This window comes from Megalops cyprinoides, chromosome 16 (assembly GCF_013368585.1).
Source record: "Megalops cyprinoides isolate fMegCyp1 chromosome 16, fMegCyp1.pri, whole genome shotgun sequence".
Lineage (NCBI taxonomy): Eukaryota > Metazoa > Chordata > Actinopteri > Elopiformes > Megalopidae > Megalops > Megalops cyprinoides.
In genome coordinates, this window is record NC_050598.1 from 5,010,177 (window position 1) to 5,024,450 (window position 14,274).

At 45.8% G+C, this 14,274-nt stretch overlaps 1 protein-coding gene across 1 annotated transcript; it reads right to left on the reverse strand.

Moving 5' to 3' along the window:
• Window positions 1–1,028: 1,028 nt before the first annotated feature.
• mogat3a (monoacylglycerol O-acyltransferase 3a) lies at window positions 1,029–13,527 on the reverse strand. Its single transcript, XM_036548260.1, has 6 exons — window positions 13,136–13,527; window positions 11,754–11,932; window positions 11,064–11,268; window positions 5,139–5,313; window positions 4,651–4,850; window positions 1,029–3,202 (listed from the first exon to the last, which is right to left on the reverse strand). Exons 1-6 carry the CDS (start codon window positions 13,227–13,229, stop codon window positions 3,048–3,050), a joined length of 1,008 nt encoding a protein of 335 aa, XP_036404153.1. The 5' UTR covers window positions 13,230–13,527; the 3' UTR covers window positions 1,029–3,047.
• Window positions 13,528–14,274: the final 747 nt, after the last annotated feature.

Genomic DNA, 14,274 nt, shown 5'->3' on the forward strand with positions numbered 1-14,274 from the left:
AGTAACTTCTGTGTTGGTCTAGACTAAGGTGACTGGCCCCCATTTTAAGTGTTCTGTCCCTGAAACCACCTGTCCCTGAAAATGTCCACGCTTAGGTTATAACCACTGCAAGTGATGATTTACCTTTGATTACATGTATGTCTCATGTGTCTGTACTCAAATGTGTTATTGTTATAGTAACTGACTGCATTCCAATGGTTAAGACCTAACAGGTTCCACTGCTTAGCATTACATAATACTGTTATAACATGACAGCTTCTTCAAAATTGTCAATGTCCTGCTTTCACAATACTTCTAATTCAACCTGTAAAATGCTAATGTGTAATAATATTACTTGAATTGGTTTCAGCACTACCGCCTATTGCAAGCGCCACATGTTGATAACTTACTCCTACAGATGACGTAGTGTTCTTAGTTCCTTTGCTTAGTGTTTTGTTTGATACAGTAAAGTGTGAAGAGCCATGTTAAGTGTAGAGAATCATTGGTATGTTAGTTTATATTTTGTAAGAAAAACCATTTTTTCTGCTCTCAGAAAAATCTGTTATTTTCTTCCTTAGACTTGAAAAATATTTTCCGCAATGAGTAACTGAACAAATTATATCAAAGAAAGTGTCAAGCAAGCATGAATGAAACAGCCTTCATGATATAGTGTACATCTGTGAAGGACTGGAATGTCCAACCATACCCTTTCCCTGGGTTTTCTCTCCTCACAGGGCTACCCTAATGTACCTTTAAAAACAATAACATTGTCAATACTCCAGTCTTGTGAATGTTCAGTGGTCACAGCCGTCTGCTATTTAAGATGTCTCATTCTCTTGTCAATTTCTCCTGGATTCCTACAGCAAGACAAAAGATGTGTTCACACACATCCAACTCAGAGCTGATTTTGTAAATCTCCTCAGTTTGGAACACTTAAAACACACCATTAGGGAAATAAGACTACGGCTTCTTTAAAAGAATCACCAACTCTCCATTGAGGGACTTCCATCACATAAAATTTATCAATGGCTTGTCATGAATGGGAGGCATTGTGATTATTTATAATATTATATTTATTTCCCGTGCCACAGGACACTGAACTGACTGCAACATGATCTGTGACATTGCTAATGGCTGAACCAAGTTGAATCAACTTCAGCTGTCTAGAGGTCTAAGCTCGAGATTTACACCCCTGACACAGCCGCTGCACTTGGCCCTGTGTGTACATTCATACATATTTTCATAGGCAATTATCAAAACACAAAAACACAACACAATAACGAAAATAGTCTCATCTTTATAATACAATACAATTAGTGGTACCAAGATTTAGGGATCAGCAGTCCCCCACAGCAGAAGTTTGATTGTTTTTCATCCAGTTGACTTTGAATACACTCCCAAAGCATGGGGCTCCCACAAACATTCAATGGGTTGGCATCTGATTGGCTCACATGCACTGCAAGTTGTATCTGTGCCAATCGGCTGAACTCTGATGAACAGTGAGGTGCACCCCCTGGGAAATGATTGAGCCTGATGGATCAGACTGCTGTGAGAACCCGGTGATTCAGACCACTCACTGGTGATACACACACACACACACACAAACACGCTCACACAGTTTGCACAAGATTCCAGAGAGGCCATTTTTGGCAGAAGCACCGTCACCTCCATTGACTTCTGTGCAGTGTACCATTATTCCTTTAGCTAACAGCAGCACCTGTAATGAAGTTCCTATGGGGTTCCCTGTCCCTCAGCCTGCCACCTAGAACATAAACCAAACTACTGTACTACACTAACCCATTCATCCATGCGTTAAGGTTAGACTTGGGAGAGGTTTCTGAGCTGCAGTATGCAAACACAGCCAGTAACCATGAAAGAATCTGTCAACACGTTCCCTGTTCACCACCCCCCTGAGTTCATTCCTCTGCCTTTTTGGCTTTACTGGTACATAAAGCTAAACATGAGAAAAGCTAAAACCTAAACCAGTAGCCCACTTGACAAACTGGACATAAAGCACTTAAACAAGTCAGGGGTGTCTATAAATTCACACAAAAAGATGAAATTCTTAGTCATACCATTGATACAATTTGATTAAAAAAGTTCCTGTTTTGCCTGTGTTGAAATACCAAATAACACTGATTGAAATGTTTCTCACACACTGTCATTGGGCAATAATTCGGTCATCCCATCTTTGACCAGACTACCCAAGAAGTGGATTGCAGCTCATTTCTTCTGAGGAATAATCTGGCCTACGATCTGGCCAAATTCAAAACCACAATAAGCTACTCCGCTCCATGGCTGTTGTGTGAAGCGGGCAGGCAGGACGGACTGGTGGAGCAGGAAGTACCTGCTGCGAGACGACAGGATTTGGGCGTTCTGGGCCAGCGTTCCAACAGCGTAGGCCTGTGCTGCTTTAAACGCTACTTCTTGTGAATCAGTTCAAAAATTTTCCCAGGGCAGGGATCCAGTTAGCTTGCTCTCACAGCCACACCCATTCCCAGACCCCCTTCCACCCCCCACCCCCACTGCCCCAAACACACAAAAACCCTAAAATCTTCAGATGCAGCCTAAATAAATGATAAAAATCAAATAAAAATGAAATGAACATAAGCCTTATTTCGCTTAGCTCTAAATGGACCAATGAACAATTGGTTGGAAGGCGGACGTGAACGCCGAGATGCAATCGCGTACGCACACGAGGTAGACATTTCGAACACCGACACTTTCGTCTGGATGAAAGCTCCAGAGACCGACAGAGACTTGCCCTGGAATTCCGCTGTGGTTATGGCGTTACCATTTATTTCACCCTAACTAATCACTGTGATGACTCCATCGTAACTCCATGGACTGTGCACATTCCATACTATAGTATACCTCAATGTTTCGCTACGTTTTATGGCCTTTTTGACAGTCCTATCCATTCCTTTGACGTTTCCTGGAATGCAAAAATGGTGAAGTGACGCCAGCGACACCTCCGACCGAATCCGTGGGGAAAGGTGAACGAACGTGGGAAGGAAAGAGGGCAGGGGGCAGGGGGAGAGAGAGAGCTAGTGACAGGAAGATAGATGCTAGATGAACTTGAGGTGCTTGTCTTCTGCGATGCCGTACTTGCTCTTGTGTTCCTCAAAAAGCTGGGTGAGGCCCTCCATGTAGAGCTGGTGCAGGGCATCTATGTCCTCTTTGCTCGGGGAGGGGGTCTGGACCACTGGAATGGGCCGGCCCACTTTTTTTTGGGGGGGGGGGGGGGGGGGGGGGGGGGGGGGGGGGGGGGGGTGGAGTGGGCAGGAGGGTAGGGGAGACAGAGAGGTCACAGAGAATGTGGAGAAGTAAAAGAAGAGAAGAAGAGGAGGACAGAGAATTAGGCAGTGTTGGGGAGAGGGTTTGTACACAATTGTTTCCTTTATTTCATATCAAATGCTAAACAGCAGGAATGATCAGGTCACGACAGGTGCCTTTCAAATTGGAACATGGGAGTGTTAATTAACTGTAGAAAAGGGCCACATGTTTCTGTTTCTGTCTTTGTCTTTGTTTGCGCACCAACCCCACCTCTCACAGGCACTTGTTTACAACTCAGTTGAAACCTGGCCAAACCAGTCCTGCTGCTCCCCTTATTAGCAGGACCCCCACAGGTAACTCGAGGCACAGGCGCACCCCCAAGAACAGCCCCCAGGTCACCATTTGCCCTCGGACCTGCCCGTATCCTTTGGCCACCAATCAGGGCCTCAATAGGGCCAGGGATACGGGACAATATAAAGGTGGTAGTGACCTCCCCCACCTCAGTACCGCAACAATATCTGGGAGGTGAAGAACTGGGGAGACCAAGCCTTTGGGGACCAAACATTGTGCTGTTGTTGTGTGCGTCTGTGCCAAAGTACGTAGTATGCCTAAGTTCAACTGGTTGTAATACAATTGCCTGTAGAGAGAGAGGGGTGTGCATGTTAATTAAGATAGTGTGTCCTTGACGTATAAATGTTTCCACAGCCATTCATGCAGTCAAAGCCTGTATGTCCCATGCCTGTTATCCTGTTATGTACTGATTCATTCTCCCTGCTTACTCCTTGCAGGAAACCACACACACATACAACACAAACCCTCACATCCACCCATTCCAAATCCCCAATAAACAACTGAACCCGGAACCTGACTCCTGTGTCCTGACCGACACCCCACTGTGACAGCAAATTAGCCTGAACCTAGTTACGGGTGAAACTGCCCCCTCAGTTTCATTAACCATAGCATTTGTGTATTTCCAGTGTATAACAGCCTGAAGCACTTTTGTGTGTGGTCTGTTGAGTTCTGTTTTTCAGACAACTGTGTGAGATTGCACTGTATACTCTTACTATTTAAGTCACTCTGAATAAGAGCATTTGCAAAATACATAAATGGGAAGCAGTGTGGCATAGTGGTGAAGGGCGGAGTTCACAATTCCCCGCCCTTCACCACTTCACCAATGGCGCTGCCATTGTACTCTTGGTGACGTACTTAACTCCATACTGTCCTGGTAAATGTCTGCTGCTTCCATGGATTTCAATTTTAAGCTATGCAAGGAGCTCAGGATGACAGCATCTCCCAAATATAATGAATGAATAAGGTAAATGAGAATGTCATTGTATTTGAAGTGTCCTGTTATTGGTGAGGTATGCTCCATTCAGACAGTCTTGTTGTGCTTACCCACTGTATGGATGGGTTTCCTGTAGGGCAGCAGGCCAAAGCTGTACTGGAAGACGCCCCGGGCATGGAAGAGGGGTAGGGCCACACCCATCATCTTCTGCATTCGGTCCTGCAGGCACCTGAGGGGCGAGCCGGCAGGGTTCTCCATCTGGTCGAACAGCTCATTCTCCCCAAATGAGAAGACTGGCACCAACTGCGCTCTGCCGGGAGAGGGACGGGAGCAGGAGTTAGCAATGAGAGAGAGAGAGAGAGAGAGAGAGAGAGAGAGAGAGAGAGAGAGAGAGAGAGAGAGAGAGAGAGAGAGGAGAGAGAGAGAAAAAAATGTGACAAAAAAGTACACAAAGATATAAAACCCAGACATAAATATTGTCTCACAAAAACAGCAATATAACTTCCTCATACTCAAACTTCAATGCAGTTTTTTTCCCCCCTCACTCACACACACACACACACACACACACAGACACACACACACAGCCGTATCATACCCATGCTTGAGGGCCAGTTTGATGAAGCCTTTCCTGTTGAGAACCTGAAGCGTCAGAGCTCCTGGCCGGGCATCCAGTGACTCTGGAGCACCCCCTACTGCCACAACCGCCACATGACCCCCGCCTGGACGACTCAAAATGTAGCTGGCACTACTTTTCTCACTGGATACCAGACCTGGGTGGAGTGGGGTGGAAGAGAGAGAGAGATAGAGCGAGAGAGAGAGAGGGCAACAGAAAGAGTGAGAATGAGTGAGATTGAGAGACACAGAGAGATGGGGGAGGGAAGGAGGGAGGACAGAGAGATGAAATCTTGGGTGAGACAGCTACTGTACTCTGGTAAATTTAGGTAAATTAAATCCCAAGCTGTATGGACTGGTTGTTGAGCAACAAATAACACCAACCCTGATTTAAGCAATCCCAATTCCATCATCCATTACTGAATCCACAAAAGAGTACTCAATGGCAAGTGCTGTCAAATGAGGGGAACAGTAACAGAGACAAAAGACAACTGCAGTGTTTTGGACCAGCAGGGGCAGCTAATGCCATCACTGAACTCCATGGCCCAGTTGTTCAGAAGAAATCTGATCGGATTTCGGCTATCGGACTGGATCAAATCTTGAAAATGGGTTGTTCAAAAGAAAAAAAGGATTCTGAAATCGGATCAGATCACGTAATCTAACACAAACCTTCAGTATGTGTTGTTCAAAACTTTTTAGTAGGATTGGGATACCTTTGATCCAAAAATCAGGATTGTCCTGATCCCAGCAGAAGGGTGGATTCAGGGTGGATTTCAGGAACAAAATGTAATAAAATTGGTCAAATAATACAACATTTGTATCATGTAGTATATATACATTTATTTATATTTTGCACTTGATTTGTTTAACCGGGATAAAGTAGACATTAGGCTACGTATTAAACCTTTCAGTACATATTTGTCCCCATAAAATAATCCCCCAAAAAGCTGTCAATATCAAACAAAAATATTTAATTTCAACTGTCATTTATCACTGTATATAACTTACAATGATACATCAGAGATGAACCAGTCAAAAGTAGTTACTAACAATTGCATCCCTTATTGCACGTCCAGTCAGTCCCTCATTCTGAGAGAACGCCGGAGGTTGGTCTGGGTCTTCAACAGGCTCAGGTGCATCATAAACATAATCACAGAGAGGGACATTGCGTCTGGTAGCGATGTTGTGCAGGACGATACAGGCAAGTATTATGTTACACGCTCCCTGTGCTGTTTTCTGTCTCTACTAGTTTCAATAAAAACAATTAAAGTGACCCCACGCTGGCTATTCTACCTGTTGTTCTTTACATAGCTAGTAGCCTACATTGTGATATGTAGTCCCATTTTGAGCACTGGTAATCTGTGATTTGGTAATCTTGAAAAAATTGTATCTGGATCAGGGTGATACAATCCAATGTTGCTTTGAAAAACCGGCACAAAAGTAAGAGGGATTACCTGATCCTGGATAGGAAAACATGGGATTTCCAAATCCGGATCATTCTGATCCAGATTAAACTTTTTAAACAATTGGGCCCATTAGATAGATAGTTCTCACTCTTGTATTAACCCAATTAAGGCAAATTGATTGTGAGCAATATGAGAAATGGGAAGCCAATGGGAAACGGCTCACCAAGCTTGCTGGTTGATAAATTTTAACTCTTTCCAGAAAGAAGCAGTTATGACAACAGTTCTATCAAATTATTCATACGTCCACTTTCCTATGCCACAGTCCCTTGACTCGGGTCAGTTCTGACAAATGCCGGTGATGTAACCTTGATCAAAGAGTGAGGCTGCCGCCCCTTGTCTGGGTTAAAGCCTACAACCCTCAGTTTAAGAGGACCGGCCCTGTAGCGAAGGGCGAGAGGAGTCACCCCACCCGGCCTCGAACCCGAGTCTACAGGGTACCAAACCAGCAGCCTGACTGGAACGCCAAAGAGCCAGGCTCGTTGATATGGCAGTCAGAGCGCATACTCAACCGTAGTGACAGCACTCGGTCACACTGCCCTCCCCTTCAGGAAGCACGCCCATGCGCTTCACGCACCAAGACGTCCCTCACGCATTCCCCTGCCGTACTTCTCCCATCCCAGGGTGCCCCACTCACCATTGCCTCACCCATCTCTGGGGTCCCTCACACTGTGCTTCACCCATCTCTGGGGTCCCTCACACCGGGGTCAACCTAACCTGGGGGTCCCTCATACAGCTCACACACTGGGCACGCTTCTGATGGCCTCGTGGCAAGCCATTCCACTGACACCATTTATAGCGAAGGGCGAGAGGAGTCACCCCACCCGGCCTCAAACCCGGGTCTACGGGGTACCAACCCTGCGACTTGACTGCAAAGCCAAAGAGCCAGGCTCATTGGTATGGCAGTCAGAGCGCATACTCAACCGTAGTGACAGCACTCTGTCACAGGCCCGTACACACACACACACACACACACACACACACGGCCTCCATGGCAAACTGTTACAGCTGGGAGAGGTATCAGTTTGCAGTCATACACAGCTCTCAAGTGAAGACCACCTCTGCACCCTCCTGGGCCTGCCTCAGTGTCACAGCCCGCAGACGTGTCAGTATGCAGTCATACACATCTGCAATCTCCGTGAGGGTACCCAGTCATTCTTTAAAGCTGTCTTTGTCCAGCACACACTGTTCCACACAGCCCCAGAAACAACCAATCTGATTGGGCAACTGGTTTCACCCCACCAGGACAAGGCAGGGCAACACTGGACAGAATCCCTCGGTTCACGACCATTTCATTTAAATTCATCACATCAGTGTGAGAGGCGCTGGTGATCCAGTAGGCACTGGCTCTCTTTTGCCGTACAACATTCTGTGTGTGGAAAACGGTACACCACACTCCCTGTACAGGTGTGAGAATCCAGCTGGGCGCAGTCCACTGCAGACTCCAAATTTGATGTGGAGAAAATTAGAATAAAAATAAATAAATAAATAAATAAAGCCCCATAGAGGAGGAGCGGTGGGAGCGCTTCATTAATTCATCAATGTTTGGGCTGCAGCTCTTTGCAGTTCCCCACTGAGCTTCACATGAACAGTGTTTGTAAACAGGGGAAAGAATGCAATCGCATTCACAAATTTATTTACATTTCTCTTTTGAAAGCCGGGGCGAAATATAAACAAATCTGTTAGTATAAATATAAATAAGACACTTTTCCAAGTCTCGACGCACGAGCAGCAGACTTTCCCAACTTCATGGTGTTTCTCTGCTCTCGGGCACCTGAGGTTCAATTGATTAGGATGTGCGGACATCAGCAGTCTTGCGCATGGGCCCTGTTTGTCAAGAACAGAAAGTGGTCGTCTGGGTAAACGTGCTGTCCCACTGACCTCTGGTTCTTATGCAACTGCGAGCTGTGCCAACGCATGCCTTTGTGCCCTGCTCCAGAGGCAGTTTGTAAAGGGGTTTGAAAAACGTACAGTACAGGCAAGATAAGGCATAGATTTTTTCTTGGAGAAACAAACAAAAAAACCTCAAGGATTTTTTTTTAGGAAAGGTAACCCAGACAGGAAGGGGAGGTACATGTCTGGATGAGTATGTGGGCAGGTATCACCATCAAAACACAGTAAACATCAAAGCCACATGGCAACACGCACCCGGAAGCGCCTCTGTCGGCCTGTGTGCGGTCTATGAGATGGGGAAAAACAAGACAGAACAATAAGTCTGTAATTAACGGGGGATTTCCGAGGCATGACATCAGAAACCTGCATTTCCTCCACTGTCTACATTGACCTTGCCTCTGTCTGTCTGTGTGTCCTCACCCGCGACTGACCCTGCCTGCGTGTGACAATGTGGTCCAGTTGGTCAGCGTTCAACACTCTACCAGACATGTCCACACATGGCAATCCTTTCACAACGTCCCCTTGCGCAAGGCGAGCCCAGTGACACAACCGCTGTCATAGGACAGGGCACAGGGTGCAGACACGCCTCTCTCTTCCTCCCCTGCTCACTCTTGATTCACTTCAATTCAGTGCCACTTTAAATAGCGTTTCCCCAATTCATTCTGGTTCCCGCCGAGAATGCAATTCTCTAAGCCTCGTTTCTGCTCCTCTCAACCTATTCTCCATTACATTACCTTGCCAAGCAGATGCTTTTAATCCACGATGACTTCCACATTTTACAGTTTTTACACATTCACCATTTATACAGCTGGAAGTTCTCCTTGCTCGTGAGTACAACAGCACACTTGGGAACTGAACCAGCAACCTTCCAGTTGCAAGTCCTGCTCCTCACCACCGTGCCACATTACTGCTCTCTCCTTCTTTCAATGTCGTGTACAAGCATTGTTCTTACCATATGTACAAATGGTTGGAAAATGGTGCAACACTTGACACTGACAACATTAAATCTATACCAGTCTAACCTCTGTTAAAGAGTCCCACTGTGCAAAGAAATGCTGGGCCTGGCACAGAACCATCTAATCTAGACCACTGCTTACCCTGAAATTGCCTCTGTTAATATCCAACCATATAAACGGAAAAATTGTAAAATTGTATGCTTTGTAAATCACTGAAGAATATCCAGCTATATCAATATATAACAGTAAAACTGTAAGCTTTGTACATCATAAGCCCCTTTCATACATGCACTGGATGCCGGAACATATCCAGCCCTTAGCTGGAGGAGCTGTATGTGAGAACGCAAATGTCCGAATCAGTCGGACCGGACATGTGACGGACTTCGTTCTGCCAGCTCCCTAGTAATGAGCCCATGTGTGAATACAGCAGGCAACATCCCGGAGAATCCACCGCGAGCGAGTGGGCGTGTTGATGACGTTTCTGTCATGTGACTGGCGCAAAACCGGACGTATACGAACATCTGCCTCGTAGTCTTTTCTGCGTGCCTGTATATTGCTTTCTACTGTTTCCTTGACATTGCATATACGGCCAAATACATGCTATTTTGAGTCCAATGATCGTTAAAAAGATAGTTAGTTATAGCTATGCTGCCAAAACTTGTCTCTTATGATGATCAATAACGTTGGTTAGTAGTTTATTATCTGGTTAGTAGCTAGCTAAGCTGTAGCTAAGTAATAGTGATAGGTATAGTGAGATAGGTGAACTGGTGACCTAAGATACATAGCGAACAATAAATTATGTTACTGGTAGCACCATTTGGATGGCTATGTGTGATTTTTTTTGTTTGCCTTCTCCTCCTCCGTGCCGCATTATGTGCCCGTACCACCGAAAGGTAAGACATTGAAAAGAAAACACTTCAACTCGCGAAATGCTTTTCATGAACTCGTCAACACTTTTCACTCGTGAAAATGCAAGCGGCGTCTAGCTGGAAAATACCACAAGGAAATCTGGTCGTTTCTAAACTCGCAATGATTTCAAGCGACAATGTAACATACTACAAATGTAATTATTAATGGTCATATACTGGGTACTACACTGAAAAATAGCATGCAGTATACAGCATATACTTGTGTAGTACACAGTACACAGTAGGCGGTTTCGAATACAGCCACTGCAATTTCTGCAGCGTACTTTGTGCGTCATGTCCTGCCTCCTGCACACTCTACCTAGGCGCCGCCCCTCACCTAAACCAAACCGGAGTATTTCCAGTAGGTGTGAACGCGTCTGTCACGGACAATCTCCTGTTGTGTGCTACATGTGTGAAAGGGAAATTCCGGCCAAGTTCCGGACCTGATTCTCCGGACCTTGTCCAGTGTTCATATGTGAAAACGGCTATACTGAATAAGACCGTAATGTAATGACTGCCCTCAAAATTAAGTTATCCCTACTGATGCCAACCAGACAATGGGAAAAAGGACATTTTTAACTCCGTCAAACAATCTGTCACAGGCAGTCTTGGTCGACTGAAATGTCTGTTAGCTATTTTTTGCCTGATGTTGAAAAATGTACATGAGGGGCCTCAGACCCACACCAACCTCCGGACATGATGTAGTCCCGAAAGAATGGTACGCGGAACCAGAACGGGAGCATCAGCAGATAGGGGGTGAGTCCCGGGAACAGGGTCGCAAACCCAGACGCCTCAGTGCAGAAGTTCCCGAACCCTCCCGCCACCAGGACGCCATGGGGGTGGAAGCCGAACAGGTAGTTGTGCTTAGGGTCAAGGTCCACTGTTTTAATCAGCTGAGCAAAGAGAGACATGCAGGGTTAGAGGAGGGCCAGGTCCAGAGTCTTGATCCACATTTTCCACAATCTCTTTACGTATGTAATCACCTGTTCAAATACAGCCCCGAAACTGAATTTAAACGAGCTCTCGAACGGCGCAAAGGTCAATTCGTTCTGCATTCGCTCTGAATGCAAGCTCAGCTCTATGAATCAAACGGAGGGAAAAAGCCCAAAAAGCGAATCAAAAAAAATAAATCCTTCTTCTTGTGCACTCTGTTCTGTAACAAAATTCAAGCTTTAATGGTTGATAATGCTGTCGCTTGGAGAGTAATGTTACCATTGGTCATTGATACAACCCATATGATCGGTACTTCCAGGAAACATGTGATGGGCAGTGTGACAGTATAGTTTTTGGAAAAATCAGGGCCTCAGATATGGGGAAACGTTCTGGGAAGGGAATGGCTACAATATGGGGTGTGATTTTTAAAAGCTGAGGTACTCACTGAGATGGGGAAGTAGTCCCGGAAGTAGCGCCAGACTGCCCAGCTGCGGACCCAGTGTGAGCGCCGGCCCCCGGTGGTGGGCGTGTCCCTGTCCAGGTAGAGCCACCCGGCATACAGCGCGGCCAGCAGCCACCAGCGGGTCAGGCACAGCAAGATGTAGGCTGCCAAACAGCACTGAGCTGGGGAAGGAGGAGGGGGAAGAAAGATGGACAGAGAGAGAGTTAAAAGAAAGAAAGAGAGGGAAAGCCAAAGGAGGAGGTGGGAAAAGGACACTCCCAAAGGGGTGAAATAGAGAGAGGCAAGGGGAAAAGGAGAGAGGGAGGGAGAGAGAGGAACAGGGTGAAGAGTCAGGGGAGATTTGCCAAAAGGGGTGGAAATAGAGAGAGGCAAGGGGAGAAGGAGAGAGGGAGGGAGAGAGAGGGACAGGGACAGCCAGAGGAGCAGGGTGAAAGGTCAGGGGAGAGGTCATGTGGAGACAGAAAAAGATTTAGGCAGAGGGTCATTTCATTACAAAATGACAAAATGTAGTAACTGTAGTGAGGCAACAAAGGTTTCTCCTCAAACAGAATCATCAGGAGGGAAGGGGGATATGTTAGTGTTGCCACATTTAATTGAGAAACGTCCAATCAGATGGTCTTCCTTATGTTTATCGTAGCTCCAAAGCATTTAGACAGACATTGCAAATAAATCTAGACTTTGTACTCACTCCAAGTATCGCTTATTTGTTGGTTTAGTTTAACATTTAGAATCTGACCAACGGGTGTTTACGTAGGCGGACTCTGACGAATCGCTCTATTGCTCAATTCTAAATTCTATTTAAAAAAAACAGCGAGCAGGTTAACGCGGCAGTAGCAACCGGAATGGAGCTAGACTTTCAAGCCGTAAAAGCGAGTGACAGACACATAGGACATGGAACATTCGCCAAGTATGGTGGCACAGGTGCCCTTGGGCACAGTGCTCCAAAGTTATATATCTATTCTAATTTAATTATCTATTCTAACCTCATCTCCCGTATAATTGTTTGTCAGCTAGCCATCTGCCAAACAGGTGCCCTTATCTTGAAAGCATATAGCTAGATAAAATTTGTAGGCCTAATATGCGCTTGCCAAGTACATACCTAACTACACGAAGTTCCAGCAAAACTGTCGCCTGCTATTTTGAAGAGACTGACGGCAATATCGACACACGTCCATTCAGTTTCAGACCCGGAATCTTTTCAATCATTTTGGTAAAGTCACATCGCAGATGTAACAACGGTCATATTGGCAAGGAGATATTAGAGAACTTAGAGAACACAACATCAGCAAATGCAACACGTGCGGCGTGACAGATGGGCTATCCATAGCTCAGCCCCGATGTTTACCACCTAGCAAGCTACTTACCCAGAGCGAGAAACGAGAAAACCCATTGCACCACCGCCGCCGTCTGCAGGCGCCTTCGCAACGGGATATTCAGCGGAGCGAACTCAATCTTCATCGCTGCACCAGAATCGATCTTTCACTTTCGCAAATAAATCTCTTCCACAACTTAGATAGCCAGCTACCACTTTTGCTAGCTCATAGGTGTCTATCTCACTCGCGTGCTTTTGGAATGCCGTGCCGTTTTGTGTGCCTCGTGAACTACTTTAGATACTGTTTGGTTTAACAAGAAAGAACGAGACAAAGGACTTAACTGTAACTTGTAAAGTTTTGTTTTTACCGGTCCGTCGGTTTACCGAACACCACAACTGCTCCATCAACGCAGGGACCTACTGTTGCTTCCAGATTTAAGTGTGCTGTAGCCTACTGAAACACGGACACCTCCCCCCAATCTTTTTTTACGTAAAAGACCCGCCCCCGCGTTTATCACCGATTCGACCAATCGGTTGAAAGCCGCCGTTTGTGTAGCTGGCGAACTTCCAAAACCGCTACGCAATTTTCTGCCGGTCTAGCGTGAGCTACACGGACGTGACCCACCCTTTGGCCACGGGTTGTTGGTTGCTCGCTGTGATAGATCACACCGCCGACGTTTTCTCGCGGACGGAGAGATGTTCTTGAGGTAGTGCATTCACTTTCAAAAGCTCATTTTGTGACATTGAAGATATTTAAACTCGTAATTCATCTGACAAAACATCTATCAAAGTTATGGAGAGCCTATATGGTATGCCAAAAAATATAAAACATTTCCATTATATTTTGATGTCATATTTCTAAGAGTATGTTGATGTTCCAAATGAAGATACGGGAAGAGATTTTCAGACCATCCCTACGTAACTACCCAAACGTAGATAAACCGGTTCGGCTATTAGATTTATCACAATAATCCCTACTAACACTTTCTTCTCGTATCATACCAGCTGTCAAGACATCCCTCCTCCACCCCATTTCCACCTGTTTCCTGTTTATAATGCCCAAATAGGGGGTCAACAACTTCTTCCTAATGGTGCGATCAGGTGCGACCCCTCATTGAACTCCATGCCAATACCTGCCCATGTCAAACAACCAGCGTTATACGCTCTCCAAAAGATGTATTTCCATTAAAT

Bases quoted from the DNA above. Each gene is read 5' to 3' on its own strand.
- mogat3a (XM_036548260.1), bottom strand. From the start codon at position 13,229: ATGAAGATTGAGTTCGCTCCGCTGAATATCCCGTTGCGAAGGCGCCTG. The intron at 11,933-13,135 runs GTAAGTAGCTTG...CTCCTTCCCCAG, and splicing joins TTTCTCGTTTCTCGCTCTGG to CTCAGTGCTGTTTGGCAGCC. The intron at 11,269-11,753 runs GTGAGTACCTCA...CTCTTTGCTCAG, and splicing joins GGGACTACTTCCCCATCTCA to CTGATTAAAACAGTGGACCT.